At 39.9% G+C, this 16,675-nt stretch overlaps 1 protein-coding gene across 2 annotated transcripts in view; it reads right to left on the bottom strand.

Moving 5' to 3' along the window:
• Positions 1-16,675, bottom strand: part of NFATC1 (nuclear factor of activated T cells 1) — a 144,582-nt gene that overhangs the window by 48,221 nt on the left and 79,686 nt on the right. The window contains exons 7-8 of one of the 2 annotated variants that reach the window (XM_065398980.1): positions 10,384-10,439; positions 8,741-8,897 (exon numbers count right to left, since the gene is read on the bottom strand). In XM_065398980.1, the coding sequence (XP_065255052.1) occupies positions 8,741-8,897; positions 10,384-10,439 (213 nt within the window). The remainder of the gene's footprint in view (positions 1-8,740; positions 8,898-10,383; positions 10,440-16,675) is intronic. The other variant, XM_065398981.1, reaches the window with a different exon arrangement.

The following is a 16,675-nucleotide window of genomic DNA, read 5'->3' as shown; positions in this document are numbered from 1 at the left end:
TTATATGCCCTGGGATTTCTGTAAGCCCCTCTCTTATTTAGGTTTTCTCTTCCTTTCTCTCTCTCCAGAGTCTGGTGGCTCTAGACAGACTAACACACAGAGTGTGCTGTAAATTGCTTTAATGAAGGTTTCTTTGGCCAATCAATGGCTACATTCTAATATACCACCAATACTTTTACTCCTACTCTACCATCAGCACCAAGCAGGCTAATCTGGCTTTACCCCAGCATGTCATTTTTCATCCCTCTTTACAGCATGTTTTGATCTTGGCTATTCTGAGCCATTTTAGCTCTTACTCAGCCTTCTCCTTCAGAGACTTAGACAGTCCTTCTCCACAGCCTACAAAATACATTTTCTCGTGTATAGTTTATCTGATGCAATCACCAGGACAGCATTCCCTTCAGCATCAACTACAGGGCTAGATTAATTATGCTGATCAGCCACTCCAGGAGAACAAAACCAAATGGTTATGTTATCTAGCCCTTACAATTTGAAACCTCATCTCCTTTACGGAAGTTTTACTTTTTGGCTTTTAAACCAGTTGGAAGAGCCTAATGGTCCAACCCTGATTACACTTACATCTTGAGTATTCACATTGGCGTCACCTGTGTAAGGGTGGCAGATGATAGCCCTTAAAATGCTAAAGTTTAGGGGAGAGCTCAGGAAGCTTCAGTGATAAGGACCACAGGCCAGATTCTGCCATCCTGACTCAGGCTGAACAGTACCTTGAAGTCAGTCGGACTATTTGCTAAGTGAGATACTGCTCAGTGAGAGTTAAGGTGCCAGAATATAGCCCTGAATTCTCAGAATTACCTTTTACACGTGACCAGTAGCACCAAGATGGAATTTACAGGTCAACTGTAACTCTGGAGTTCAGTGTAGGAAGTGACCACCTTTAACCTCAACAGAGAGGTCTCATCATGACATGTTCCTCTGTGATCTTTGCGGGAGGCCATTCAGATCAAGATGGAGTGCTGCATACTGAGACCAGTGGGGTCCATAGTCCAAATCTCTTTATTAAAAGCCAGGATGAGCGCAATCGGCAAAAGAGGTGAGGCTATTTGACTCCTGGCCAGTGGCTAATGGGATTCTCATTTGGGTGAAGTATGGAAGCCCTTGCACTAGAGCTAAATATACATTGGAGGGGCAGACGGTGGGGAGGAATCCAACAGCATAATATTGGAGAAAAAAGGCTCAAAAGTGAGATTCCACTTCTCCTGCTGCTCTAGAACACACTCAGCTGCTGGAATGTAACAAAAGAGTTGATGGCCCAGTTATGATGAATTTATCCACTGTTTAAGTGGAAACAGGAGTCTGACAAAGCCTTGCTTGCTTTTTGTTGTACTGTTAAATGTCAAAAGTAACTTTCAGCCACATAGCAGCCAAAATGAAATAAATTGTAACAGCACATTGTGTAGAAATGAGCAACCATGATTCGTATTTTCACCTTAAAAAAAAAAAAAAGTAAAGAAAAATTCCCTCCAAGCCATTCCACCTTCCTTGTTATTCTGCCCTGATTAGTGCAGACTTTACTGCACACCCTTCAGGAATCTTGCTGCCTATAAAAAGAAGATGGGGGAGAATGCTTGTCAATGCTGACAATATCATTTCTAATATATTTGAGAGTTTGGGCCTAATTCACAGTTATACTAAGCTCCCCTTTGCACAGCTTTGGCAGCAAAAAGTTGATTTACAGTGGACATAAATACAATTTACATCCACCTTCAGGCACATTTACACTGTTGTTTCTTTGGTTTTCTGAGTTAGCCCTGAACTAACTAAAAGTGACTTTCTATGGGACTGAATTGTGTGGTAGCATAAGCAGCTGTGAGGGTTACTTTCTCTTTCTGCTTTGGTTTATCTGGGTTTAGCTGCCTGTCTGTCATGAGCGCTGGCTGTGTCAGTCAGCAGCTTTCCGAACGGCCTCTGCAAGCCAGGGTCTACAACTCTGCTAGTCTGTCGATCACACACATACAGCCCACGTCACTTTCACCTGTCTTATCTTGCAAATTCATTGAAGAACAGCTCCTCTTTCTAACCTTATGTTACCTGACCTGGTGCATTTTATGACCTTTTTACAACCCCACGACAGGATTTGGCCCAGGTTCCCCATGTAATCCTATGATCAGTTTGCAGACATAGCAAGGATGCATATTTTGCCAACCTCAGATATGAAAGTTCACCAAAAGTTCCAAGTTGAAATGTGTCAGGTGGCTATCAATAAAAGCTGCTTTCTATGTCACATTAAAGCTCACTGCTTTACATCTTCATTTTACTGTTTTCAGCTAATATGACTAATGTAGCATGTTAACTTAGAAAGTGAACTGCTGGCGGAAGAGGTGAGACGAAATGGAGGTGTGACTGCTAAATGTAATCACTAGAAAACTGCTGATTGTACTCCTCTGCAGCATAGTCAGGAGATAATTTTAGAACTAAGGCAGGAAGCTGAGTAGGATGCTGAAAAAAATGTGCAGTGGGCACAGATCACCATTTTCATAAACACACTAAGAACGTTCATCACTTTCATACTGCAAAGCTATGAAACATTAATAAGATATATCTAGTAACTAAGCACCAGGTTTTCAGAAGAGCGTAGCATTCAAAGCTAGCGTTAGATTTTCAAAAGAACTTAGCTCTTATTTAGGCCCCTAAATAAGTGGCCAGATTTTCAAAAGAGGTCAGCACACTGGGTGCTTGTTTAGGTGCTGAAATAGAAGCGGAGGTCTTTTGAAAATTGGCCCACATATGGTGAAGCAAACGTCTCCAAATGTAACCAATATATTAAGCTTTTAAATGAAGATCACGCAGCTTATCACCTGCATTTAACTAAATAATAAAAGTGGTAGGGATAACATTTATAAAGTAATTTATTATTTTAAAATAATTCATTAGAGTTAAAAGCATGAGTGAAACAGAGAACAGGAAATATTTTACCAACAACAATGTACAAAATAATATTTTTGGTGTCATTGTAACAGGTACACCAACTTTTTCAACTTCCTATTAACTTCACCCATGGAACACAAAAATTTTCCTAAAAAACAAACAATGTTTTTTAAATGGGGAAAATTACACTGAATACACAAAATCTTTGCTATTTGCTTAAAATCGTGTGAAAAAACAGTCTCTTCCCTTTCTTTAATGTGATCAAGAGTGGTATTTCCTGTCTCAGACTGTGTGATTAGACTTTCAAAATGGTAGCTTTTTGTTTGATTGATCTAGTTTTCTTTATTATGTTTAACACACCTTAAAACATCTTTTAGTGCTTTAAGATCAACCTATGATCTCAGCTGCACTGGTATAATTTCACTGAAGACAACAGATTTACTTTATACGAGTTTACACTCGTGTATCTGAGGGCATGTCTACACTGCCCCACAGCTTGGACTCCTGGGGTGTGAATAGCAGTGCCACCAAAGTACTGCACCTTAACCCCCTTGTGTGGACACTGTGGGTGTGAACTAAAAGGTTCCTATTTCGCACTAATATAGTCCTATTTGAAGAGGACTACATTAATGCAAACTAGGAACCTTTTAGTTCACACCTGCAGCATCCACACGGAGGAGTTCCAGCACAGCTTTTTGGTGTGCACTGCTCTTTGCACCCTCACAGTCTGAACTGTGGGGCAATGTAGACATGCCCTGGGAGCAGAATTTGGCCTCTATTTTCAGATCTAATTTACAGAGGCAGTTTGGAAGTCCTAGCATTCCCCCATCATAACAACCTTTCCTGGACAAATGAACTCATTGATTGTTTTCCCTGCTTTGTAAAATAACATGTACATGGCAAAATGTAATGGAAGAGAGAACTTTTGGATGAACTAAAGCAGTATGTGACATCAGCACTCTGCAGACAGCACAGATATCTTAGATGGCACTAAGCCCCTCTTTGTGAGAGACAAAATCCTAAAAAGATCTCCTTGATTTTTAATGTATCTGTTCAAAAGAAATCTGAATAAGCAGACACCTAACTCTAATAGTTAATGAATTTCTTAAAATCTTCTCAACGTTTTCCAAAATTCCACGCAACAGGACAACTTTAAACATCTACATCTGAGACAGGGAACTAGGGTTAGATTTTCAAAGGTATTTAGGTGTCTAACCCGTTTAAAAATCTGGACCCTAGTCTTATCTAGACCTTCTTAAGAGTAGCACACACATGCTGTAGGGAATCTCAAATGGATTTTTAACAGTAGCATACATTTTAAGTGCTTTCCTTCTCCTATAACATCCTTCAGATTAGATACACCTCTACCCCGATATAATGTGACCCGATATAACACGAATTCGGATATAACGCAGTAAAGCAGCGCTATGGTGGGGCGGGGCTGCGTGCTCTGGCGGATCAAAGCAAGTTCGATATAACGCGGTTTCACCCATAACGCGGTAAGATTTTTTGGCTCCCAAGGACAGCGTTATATCGGGGTAGAGGTGTAATTCCTCAAACCCTACTGATTATGCCCACTAATATTCATATTAACATAAATGATTAAACTAATCATATAACAAACTCATATAAACAAAAACATATCCAATCTTACACAAAATAAAAAATATTTAGCACACATACTAATGGTGTTTCTAGATGAAAATACAATACAAATGCAGAGTTGGCTAATGCTTTTTCACAAGTAACATTACATTCTATACTAATAAAGCCTACGGAGCAAATATTGAAAAAAGGCTACTATGAAGACTGCCTTTAAAGGGTGGACTGTTGAAGGGTAATTTCATCTTGATTTGCAGAGATTAACGGTCTACACCATTTAACAGTGGGGGGGAATTGGGATATTTTCTGGTATTTGGCCATGAAAAAATGAGCTGTGCGGACTCACCTACATTAAGGAAATTGCTTATATTCTGTGTGACAGATATGTCCAGTGTATAATGTCAAAAGTTTAAAGCCTGTAGGGTTCAGGGTAAAGCTGATATACAGTAGCTCAGGCCTGAATAATACTGCAGCAATATTTACAAAAAAAGCCAATAGCCAAAAATCAACATCTGAGTAATTTACGTATGATAATAGGAAAGTGAGAGGTGGGATTAGTTACTTTCAGCAGAGGTGGACCCAAGAGACAAAATTCAGAACCAGAACTGGATTTTGAATCCCCCAAGGTTTGAGTCTGTCCGAGCCAGAGTTTTCATACAGACTCTCCTCTTTTCAAAAACACAGCTCCACTTCTCCTCCCTCCTCACCTTTGTAAAGCCTCTATTTTATGTACAAGTTTTCCCTTTATGGGATATAGTTTTGTGATGAAGAAACTCATGATCCCGCAAGTAAGCTCCTGTCCTACAAATTGTTTCCATTTATATAGAGAGGGGAATATCCTGCCATGTCTCCACAGCCCAGGAAGTCCTTGACTGCAGGGAAAGCAGAGAGTTCTGCTGTACAGAGTGGTCTGCACTCTCAGCATGCCATAAAGTTGTACTCTCTGGATGCTGTATGGGGCCATTCACAGGGCTTGTGACTGAGTGAATCCATCACTACCTGGATCCATTGGCTGTTTGCCTCTGTAAAATGGGGAGAAACGCGGGGAATACTTTGGCTCTAAGACTATGGTAGCAGCTGGAAAGTGACCCTATGGTGTGTGAGTGTGTGTCAGTTCCTTCCCTCTAACCCCACAGAAAGTACCAGCACAAGGCTAGTACCCGGCTGGTACCATATTGTACCTTGCTCTGGGAATGTTTAGCTGAGATGTAAAGTGTAACATGTATCATGTAATTTGTAAAGGATCCTTTGGTTTTCTATAATATCTTGGCAAACTACAAGAAGCTTGTGAATTAAATTAGATAAACCAGTGCAACTTAAAAAAAGCCTGCATTAAATATAGCATATTTGGAGATAACTGAGTTTGGTGCTAAACTATTAGTCTAATTTTTGCATGTATATACATACATAAGAATAATCAAGATGTCTCATCCTTACCAGTAAAGGACATGATGCAAACAACTACAAGCATCACCAAATACAAAAATTATACTCTTTGAATAATTACAGGTGATTACAAAAATATATTTGTCCTTACTACTTCTGTAGGCATAAGGGAGTTCATAAACAAATCAGCATGTTTCTTAAAATTATTTATATATCAGGTTTTTTACTCTCTTACACTGGTTCTACACCTGTCAATCACGGCTGCACTGGTTTGAAGTCCTTGGAGTTACATGGGCATAAAACCAGTATCGGAGTGGCGAATCAGGCCCACAGTGTTTCAAAAAATGACATTGTCGTAAGGGCTCAACATAATAAAGTAGGAAATCATTCTCCAATGCCTGTTTCTTGGGAAGTTATTTATACCAGTGGAAAGAGATTGTAAAGTGCTACCAAATCCGAAGGGTAGTGTTTTATACCCACTTTGCACTCATGTACATGACTGCATAAGGTGCAGGGCAATGGAGAATCAGGGCCAGGTAGATGAAAAACAAAGGAATATTGTTTGAAAGAAGGTGTGATAGTGCAAATAGCAGTCAGCAACGGACTTGAGATTTAAATATCTATGGAAGTTATATGGCTAGGTAAGCACTAGCTCTGGCCATCACAACAGATGTTTGTTGCTGAAGGCATCATGTAAGAGAATGATAACTCTTCTGTTTGTCATCTAGAAGAGTTACACAATCTTCGACTATACATAGACATACACACTGCAGGGAAGATTGGCAAAATTAGGCTAATTCAACAAAACCTGAGGCAACCATCTCAGTAGAGTTCTTCTATTACATTTAAGGAGTAATCTGCTGCTGTCAAATTCCCTGTTACTTTATGATGCTTTATTTTGAATTAAAGTCATGATAAAAGTCAGGACTGGCCTCAAACTAGAGTTGTGTGAAATTCAACATTTGTATCTGATGGAGTTTCATCTAGAATGTTTGCAGGGTTGTTTTTTCCAAGCCATATCATGCAACTCACATTTTACTTTGTGTAAAATTCCTACAAAATGGCTATGTGAAAAGTATGAATTTAAGCATGTTTTCCTTGCCAACCCATTTCCCTCAACAATTAGATCACTTTCACTTTAAATAAACCTTCCTATCTCACCAAAAAAGGGCTCTCTGAAATTGATCCATTTTAAAGTTTATAACTAAATGTAAATAAACAGGAGTAAATTTATCTTTTTTATGATGAATATTGCACACACCTCTCTCTTGAATGCACCTAGTATTGGTAGGTTACCATCACTTCACAGCATTTGGCAACATGAGGTTCCAAAACAGCACAGATTACCACACTTGTGAAAGTCCCCATACCCCAAACCTTTCATATAGATAAAGGATTTTATAAGACACCTTCCAATTTCCCTTCCCATTATGCTTTTCAGCAATGCTCCAGAGTAGGATTCAGCTGGAAATCAATCTTCTGATTTGAATGTTAAGAAAGTCGGGGGACAGAAGGCACTTCAAGAAAATAGCCACACAATCCGATTTCTCTCACGGGAGATCCTGGAATAGTTCCTAAGTGGTACACTCAATACCCTCTTGCATGCAGACTTTGCAAGAGCCAACCAGAAAAGATGAGTGCAATGGGCCTTGTTTTTCTCAAGGGAAAGAAAAATGCTTCTTGAGCCAAGCTGCTCAATAGTGAGTTAGCAATGCCTGCTCCCTCTTACTCCATTGTATGGCCTGTTCTACAGAGGGTCACTGACAGGTCCTTCTGGCCCACCAACTTGACAGACAGCAAAAGGACGCCATGGACTTCACTTCATCTCTGACCTGGGGCCAGGCACCTGTCCTACAAATAGCATTAACTACTCCACAACCCAATCCTAGGCTAGAACTGGCCTCTCAACTCCATATTCAAGGAGCGTGTGTGTTCAGCACTCACAGTGGCCTGTAAGTAACACTGGGAGGGATTCTCACCTCACTTTGGGCAGGTCTTCACTATGGGGGGGGTCGATTTAAGATACGCAAATTCAGCTATGCGAATAGCGTAGCTGAATTCGACGTATCGGAGCCGACTTACCCCGCTGTGAGGACGGCGGCAAAATCGACCTCCGCGGCTCCCAGTCGACGGCGCTTACTCCCACCTCCGCTGGTGGAGTAAGAGCGTCGATTCGGGGATCGATTGTCGCGTCCCGACGAGACGCGATAATTCGATCCCCGGGAGATCGATTTCTACCCGCCGATTCAGGCGGGTAGTGTAGACCTAGCCTTTGAGACTCAATTTCCAACCCCAGAAAGGCAGGCAGGTGAAGGATGGGTGGCAGGACAAATCCCATGCCAGCTCCAGGTCAGAGCACAGCACAGTTCGTGGGGTGAGTTCGGAAGCATTGTTCGAATGATATGCTCTCTGGGGTTGGGACGTTGTCTCTCAAGGAAGCCTGAGAGACAGCTCAGAAATCTTATTTTTTAGTCTTTCTGCTGCCCATGGGCACAGAGGACCTTCTTTCTCCTCATATGCCACATGAGAACATCTTCTATGTATTGAGCATATATAGGCACAGGCACAATCCAGGGTCCCCCTGTGGCCACAGGCTTCGCAGACAACGAATAATGCTTGTTGTGATTTTGTTCCAACAAGAGAGAGCTCAGAAGTCTCTACCACCAAAAAGGAAACACTTTATTTGGAAGGTGTCTTCCTCAGACAGCAAATTAAGAGACAGCCCAATGGGGCAGCTCACATTTTTTATTTTATAGCAATAATTACAGCCCTGAATTGCTCGAGTGAGCTACAGAATTATTATCAGTTACATTCTATTTTTTTCTATATCTTTTTAGCAAATATTCATATCTCTAGTTTCCACTACCTGGGGTTAGAAATATATTGTTACCATTAGCAGGAAGATAGGTGAATAGCTGGTACTGGCTTCTCTTTCGCTTTCCGTTGCAGACATAGAAATTGACCTGAACAGGACTGGTAATTCTCTGATTGCGGAAAGGTGGTATCTCCACCACCAATGAATTCTACAGAAACAAACATTAGACAGTCAGTACATATCTAAGACAGTAGCTCTGCACAATAATACGGGTACATCAACTATGGGAATGTCTCTGCTGAATTCCCAAAGAGAAATATCGTCACTGCATACCAACTGGTAAGCTAGCCTTGGTGGGACTGAAGGTTGTGCCTGCAGCAGGTTTTTTGGGTCCTTTCTGGCTAACACTTCCTGCAGCTCGGCCTAGATATGGGTTTCTTCAGCAATGAGTTTGATTATTGGGGTCAGAAGTGTGAAGGAAGGATAACCAAAGCTGTACCACATGTAACATGTTTGTAGATGTTACTTGCCAGGGATTTATACTTTTAGAGGAGTAGTTTCCAGAATGATGAGATCAGAGTTGGGCATTACTGGGTGACATTTGTTAATAATGTTTGAGCTGCTCTGATGCCCAGTACGGGTACTATAGAAAGAACAGAAGCTTTAAATGGTGTGATTAGCGCTTACTCTTGGTATCACAAAAATATTTTCCTTTTTTAATATTTCCATGTTCCACAATGAAATATTTTTTATTTAACATATTTCTCCAGCCATGTCAGTTTGGGGGTTGATCTTGTCAGCTCTTCTCACCCCGGAAAGGTTAGGCCTGATCAATGCATGGGTGGGAAATCTCAAAAGGACACCAAGTGCTACATGAAGTGGTGCTGGTGATCCCTTAGACAGCTCTCTTCCCTGAATTACTAGTGGAACAATGTTCCAACAGGGTGCTAAGAACAAACTTAGCTGCTGACGGCATCAGCTTTTAGACCCAAAAGTAAAACTGTGGCTCTATTTTTGATCACCAAAACACCCCAAGGACTTTTTTGAATGAGTAAGAGTGACTGATAGTGATTAGTATCCTGGCTGGTTTCAGATTCTTTAAACAGTTTGCCTACATTTCCCCTGTAGTTTCCATTGGATAAATTATTCTTCCCTTCTCCTAATAAACTGTTGTGTAGGATTGCTGGACTGGAATAGAGGCCGTGCTTCCCACCTATAAATAGCTGCATTTCAGTGATGGTTTCAGTGATCCAGTCTGTAAAGATGTATGGTTCTCAAACTGTGAAGCTGGTCTCCTAAGGAGCTTCCAAATCTTTCTGGAGAAGGCACAAGGAAGCCAGAGAAAGTGTTGTGTCTGGTGGGTTTTTTTGTTTTTTGGCAAAAGCAGAACCCAGAACTGAATTTCTTTCTTTGCTGAGCTCAAAGTGGAATTAAGCCAGCAAAAAGAAAAAAAGTCACAGGCTGGCCCCATCCAGATATTGAAAATACACATTCCAAATGCATTTATTTTCAGAACGGATTTCATTGAAGGCCTTTTGTCCCCACTCCCATTAAAAGAAAGGTTTCCAAGAGGGAAGCTCTGTCAGGGTTGGGAATGAGTGCCAAAGTCTTGGAAAGCCCACTCTAGAAGAAGAGTGCTAGAGAAATGAAATATATTTTTAATTGCGATGTTACAATATTTAAGGCATACTTACTGGTTTGCACATTTCTTTGTCGGTTTTGGCTTCCATTTCCCACACATGGTGACCATCTAAAAGACAAAAGAAGAAGAAAAATAAATCTAGTTCTGTGCTTTGTTTTCTCCCCTTCAGCCTGAGCCTACAGCTGTTGACACGTTATGAAAATTCTGTTGGGGTGGAGGAAGAAGGAAAATAGCTCTGTTGATGGGTTGCCCAAACTTTGCCCAACCAAGAAGGCACATAAGTAACTTGCCTGGAGCACGGGGTCCCATTTAGTTTGTTTAAAAGGGAGGGAGCATGGTCCAGTGGACAGGTTACTAGGATGGGAGTAAAAAGCTTGGGATTAAAATCCACCACTAATATGAGTAACTCACTTCACTGCTCAGTTTCCACATATGTAAAATGGGAATATTGATGCTTGCCTTCCTTTGGAAAGTGTTTTGAAATATATGAATGATAAATACTATCAGAGCCAAAAGTTAGGATTAAAAAGTTAGGATAAACAGTGTAATGAAGGGTATCAAATTATAACTGTCCTCATCTTCAATAGGTCCCAGCATGCAATATTCTATTTTGATATGAGCAGCCTGACACAAGCTGTTCAAGTTTCTGCTGCTTAGATCAAGCGGGAATATTGCTGGGAAGTGTAGTGTCTGTGCGTGACACCTCCACATTAAAGATCGATGTACACCAGTGAAGGATCTGCTCCTAGTATATCTGTGGGCCACATTGTTGAATTTTGGGGCTTCATCTGGCTTGCAGGCTGTGCTTTGGCCAGTCCTGTTCTATTAGTTCAATGTGTCCACCTGAGATTAATTTTAAACCATGAGTTTTAGGTTTTCTGGTGCTTTCTTTTGGGAAATATTTGTTTTTAAAAAATTCACTGATACAGGAACAAGTGGTCAGTGAGGAGATTTTTTTCTTCAGTGCTTCAAAACTCAACAGCAGGGAAATGAGAAAAATAATACAAAATGTAAGGTTTCCATTCCCTGAACCTAGAAAAGGAAAAATATGTACAAATGGCCACAAACAGATCACTGTCTGAGTTCAGCAGCAGGGACACTTGTGGTTTAATGCGCATGAGATGTCATTGGAGTGAATGGGAAAATTAAACTTGATGTCATATCTTTTGTATATTTATTGCAGCATTGGGACATGCAAATGCAAATATTAGTTATTTTGAACTTCACCACACAGCTGTTCGCATGTTTTAAAAAACAGCCTCTCTGGAAGGTACCAGTGAATGCACTTTTTCTTCTCTCTTCTCTTTCATGCCAAGGATGGAGGTGATACATTTAAAACTGTCTGATTTATTACAAATGTCTGTAAATAATATTTTTGTGTACAGCACTCCCACTGTGAAAGGAATGCTGTAGTGGAACTGGCTTTTGGTGATTGTTTTTATGTCTAAAATTATTTCTTTTTAACATAAAGAGACACACAGTGTGAACGCTACACACCTTGAGCACAGCTAATTTGGAATGTTTTCTATCAGAACTAATCAGCATATATGCCTTAGTTTCTTCCTCCATTTTAAATCATGCCACCAAATAAAAATTAACAAGAAAAAGAATCTCTGCAGTAGGTATTGCAATAGTAGGGAGAAAGAAGAGAAGAATTAGCTATACCAGCACTCAAATCTTTCTAGCAGTGTCTTTTAGGACTGCCAGGATTAAACAGACCTCGCAGGAGTACTGGGGATAACTTCAGAATTAATCCACCAGATGCTTTTTCTAAATTGACAATAAAAAAACCTGACCACAATCTGTCAAACTGCAACCCATCTTTTCTCCGTGAAAAAAAAAAAGTTAAACTGAAGTCGAAATTAACATGATTCTGAAAGTATCAGAATTTTGCCAGCACTACAAACTATTCAGAGTTACAGTGTGCTTAGGAACCTCTGCTTTAGTAGTGTTTTTACCTAAAGAAGTGCAGTCTAGTAGTGAGCATGTGTTAAATTTGCCTTTGTAAGTGGATTACCAAGTTTCAGGTTTTTTTGTTATGTTTAATTTCCACCTTGCAAGATGAATGACTTGATTCAGGATTCTGTTTTTATTTCTTGCCAATATTTTTGTAAAATTCAAAATGGCTCCTTCTACAGCTAATCTTTCAATTATCTCATCCAGTGCTGCCATTATGTGCTTATGAAATTTTTATGATGACAAAGAGTGAGTTTTTTCAGAAACATTTTAAATGATATAATCTAAACTGTTATATATAAAATAATCCCGAGCTGTGTTTATTCTTTGGCTATTATCTAGAAGCTAATAAGAGCACTAGCCTTTGCTCCAATAAGAAATTCTCTTGAGAATGTCCAGACCTTTGCTGTTTAAGGGGGCGGGGGAACAGACGACTCATTAAGAGTTAGTGACATTTCATTTAACCAAAACATAAGGAGGAGAAGTTGTTATGAAGCAGAGACAAAAAAAGTAGACAATTCTTCATGTTACGTCTGGTGAACCGAGAAGGAAATCTCAACGCCCACGGACTGGGATCAACTCCAGGAGGGAAACCTTAGACCACTACGTCAACTTCTCACAGTAAACATGTTTTGCAGGTTTATACAGTTCAGCTGAAATTAAAAAAAAGAAAGAAAGAAAAAAGGAAAGAAAAAAAAAGATGGGAATGGAACAATTTGTGGGGGCTTGAAACATTAGCCTATCTCAGGGAAAAGTATTTTTCTTCCAGTGCCACATATGCCCAGTATCCTACCAAGTATGCAGGATACCGTCTCTTGTCAGAATGTGCCTGAGGAGTGAGGACCGATAAACCACAAAAGTTTCCATTGTAAGTCTGCCACATCTGCATCAGCCTGGCTGACTCACAGCCCAAGGCAACTCCCTGCTTGGCCAAGGGCCAACAAAAGTACACCAGAGCAATTTATACCTTTCCAAAATGCAAATAATTCAAATTACAGACATAACACAAAGCTGAAGCAGACACATTTCAGGCATTCCCGTTAAAGTTTACTCTCTGGAATTACTGTACCCAAATGGGCAGTTGTTATACAAAAAGAGAGAGAGTCTTTTCCAGGCAACTTATTTTATTTATTTATTTACGTTTACAAAGTATTTTTAAAATCCGCTCTCCAAATCAAATGCCTCGTTTCAGTCAGAGTGTTTGTTAACATTTTGTTATGGTATATTGAAAGGATAGACGTATGGGAAATCTCTCTCCAAAGCTCACATTTTGCTTCTCTTTTGGATCAAGAGAATGCCTCAGGGTTTTAATTTTTTTGCACGGGGAAGGGAGGCACGCCACAGAGAACACAGAGCAAAGCCCACTGACGTTACTAGAGATTAAATCTTGGCCCCACTCTGGGAGTCTTCAATGAGCTTTGGATCAGGCCTAGTGTGAGGAACCAGCTACACAAATAACACAAGTTCTATGCAAGCAGGAAACCGTTTGGCTCTTTCTACTCAGGATGGATCTTAGAGTCTGGAAGGGCAATATTAGTGCTGTTTGTCATCATTTACAGCTGGTGATCAGTGTAATTGTCACCTGAAGACACAGGGATTTGTTGGGAAGTCTGACATTTAAAGACTGATAACTGTGATGTGCCGTTATTGATAGCATTTTCTGTTCTGAGTGCGCTTCATCCAGCTCCGCTTTATCACTCTTTTTCAGTCTGTGGTAAGCACCTGGAGTTACTAGTGATGAAAACACGGTACACCTACTTCATTAGTATGGGTTTTTTTGAACTTTTCAATATATAAACACCCATTTAAAATGGAATGGCTCAACAGTGAATGGTTCTTTGTAGTTCACTCCTATCAACTGCTCACTGCAGAGTTAAAGGAAACTGTGCAGATGTCCAGAAGTAAAAATATTCTAAATCATTAGGGAATTCCCTGCAGCATGAGTCACAGAAACGGCTTCCCCACCACACCCAACTAGAAGATTTCCACATAAAAAGGCACTGTAGGCCTGTTTTAACACAGCAGAAGCGCTAAAAGAAGTTGAGTAAACCTCACAGTATCAGTTACTTAGATACATTGTGGTTTGTTAGGCTTCAGTATTTTTCTTCATACGGCCGTAACTTAGAGTCAAAGAGCTATAAAGGCTTTCCAAAGAATTGTTCTGCTGTCTTCTAATCCTTATTGGTGTATGTCAGAAATTATCTTTATATATCTCTAGGACTGTGTTTACTTTCTACACACCAGAAAATTGCTCTTGAATAGCTAGAGGTTTAAGAGATCACAAGACTCAAACCAGCAGTTTAGCTGGAAGATTACATTAACATGAAGATTTTATAGGCACACAAAAATTAAGAAGAGGAACAGCAAGATCAAAGAATATGCATTACCAAAACAAAAAAGAACTAGAAACCAGAAAGCCTATGACATCTCTGTCTGGTGATCACTCCTTTGCCTCCATGAAATGGACATAACAGGAGACTTTGTAGACACTTATATTGTCTTGCTTTACTTGAATAGGTTAAAAATATTCCAGCTTCCCCAATAAGCATGCACTCACTCAAAGACATAGAAAAGAACAGATATTATCTAGGATTTAATTGCCTATACTTTGCCTCATTCCAGTCTGCAGTTAAGCCGAGCTTGGCTGCAATGGTGAATTGGGCCTGTAGTTTTTACACGGATATATTTTTCAACCAAAGGTTTGGAACTACTTTCTCCTAAAGGAGCCCATTGTTTGCTTAATTGTTGTGAGTTTGCTGTCAACACTGATTTCCTGAACAGCTCAGTTCACCTTATAATATAGGAGATCCACAGCAAACTGTGCAATACTGGGGTCCAAACGGAGACATTGTTTGAGCAGAATATGGCATGACCATATGTTTTGATTTTTGGGTGCCCTACAGACATAGCCTACCCTACCCTTATTCAAGTTAATGTGTATTTCACTGCCATCCAAATCCTTCCGCATTATAGGAGTCACAAGTTTTAGATTTATCTTCTAATCATTCATTCCTTATGAAGCATGTTCATGTTATCGCTTGACATGGAGATGATTGATTTGCAGTTATATCCTGAGGGAAGGGTAGGTTTCTATGCTAGAGGAGAGAGTGGATATTAAGTTGGAGTCCTCTCATTCAGACCTGCAATCAACCAGCCTTGTGTTTAGATACCATCAGTTCTCACAAGCTAAGCAGGCTGGGTCAGGTATGTACTTGGATAAGAAACCTCCAATGGAAACCTAGTAGGGCTGTCGATTAATCGCAGTTAATTCGTGGGATTAATTAAAAAATTTAATCACGATTAATGGCAGTTTTAATCGTACTGTTAAACAACAGAATACCAACTGAAATTTATTAAATATTTTGGATGTTTTTCTACATTTTCATATATATTGTATTCTGTGTTATTGAAATCAAAGTGTATATTATTTTTTATTACAAATATTTGCACTGTAAAAGTGATAAACAAAAGAAATAATATTTTTCAATTCACCTCATACAAGTATTGTAGTGGAATCTCTTTGTCGTGAAAGTGCAACTTACAAATGTAGATTTTTTTGTTACATAACTGCACTTGAAAACAAAACAATGTAAAACTTCAGCGCCTACAAGTCCACTCAGTCCTACTTGTTGTTCAGCCAATTGCTAGGACAAACAAGTTTGTTCACATTTACAGGAGACAGTGCTGCCCTCTTCTTATTTATAATGTCACCAGAAAGTGAGAACAGGCATTTACACGGCACTTTTGTAGCCAGCAGTGCAAATATTTGTAATAAAAAATAAATATAAAGTGAGCTCTGTACACTTTGTATGCTGTGTTGTATTTAAAATCAATATATTTGAAAATGTAGCAAACATCCAAAAATATTTAAATAAATGGTACAGTAACTCCTCATTTAATGTTGTAGTTCTGTTCCTAAAAAATGCGACTTAAAGCGAAACGATGTTAAGCGAATCCGATTTCCCCATAAGAATGAATGTAAATGGGGGGGGGGGGGAGTTTAGGTTCCAGGGAAAATTTTTTTTCCAGACAAAAGGCATTATATACATTTTAAACAGTTTTAAACAAGCAATTTAATACAGGTATAAGTTTTAAACAATTTTAAAGAAACAATTTAATACTACGATCATCATTGCTGAGTATGAAGCAATAGGAGGTGCCCCCTCCTTACCCCACACAGGCACAGCCCACTGGCACTGCAGGCAATGAGGCAAGCAAGGAGGCTGAAGGTGCTGTAGGCTAGGAGAAGCATGTTGTGCAGCAGCAGCGTCAGCTTCCCCTACTGTGCAAGCACCGGGGTGGGGGGCTCAACCCTCGGCCCGCCCACACCCCCCCTTCCCTCAAGCCCCCACCCTTAACCCACCTCTTTTCCCCCTTTACTCCGCACG

The sequence above is a fragment of the Emys orbicularis genome, chromosome 2 (assembly GCF_028017835.1).
Source record: "Emys orbicularis isolate rEmyOrb1 chromosome 2, rEmyOrb1.hap1, whole genome shotgun sequence".
Classification (NCBI taxonomy): domain Eukaryota; kingdom Metazoa; phylum Chordata; order Testudines; family Emydidae; genus Emys; species Emys orbicularis.
This window is presented reverse-complemented; position numbering and strand designations above follow the sequence as displayed.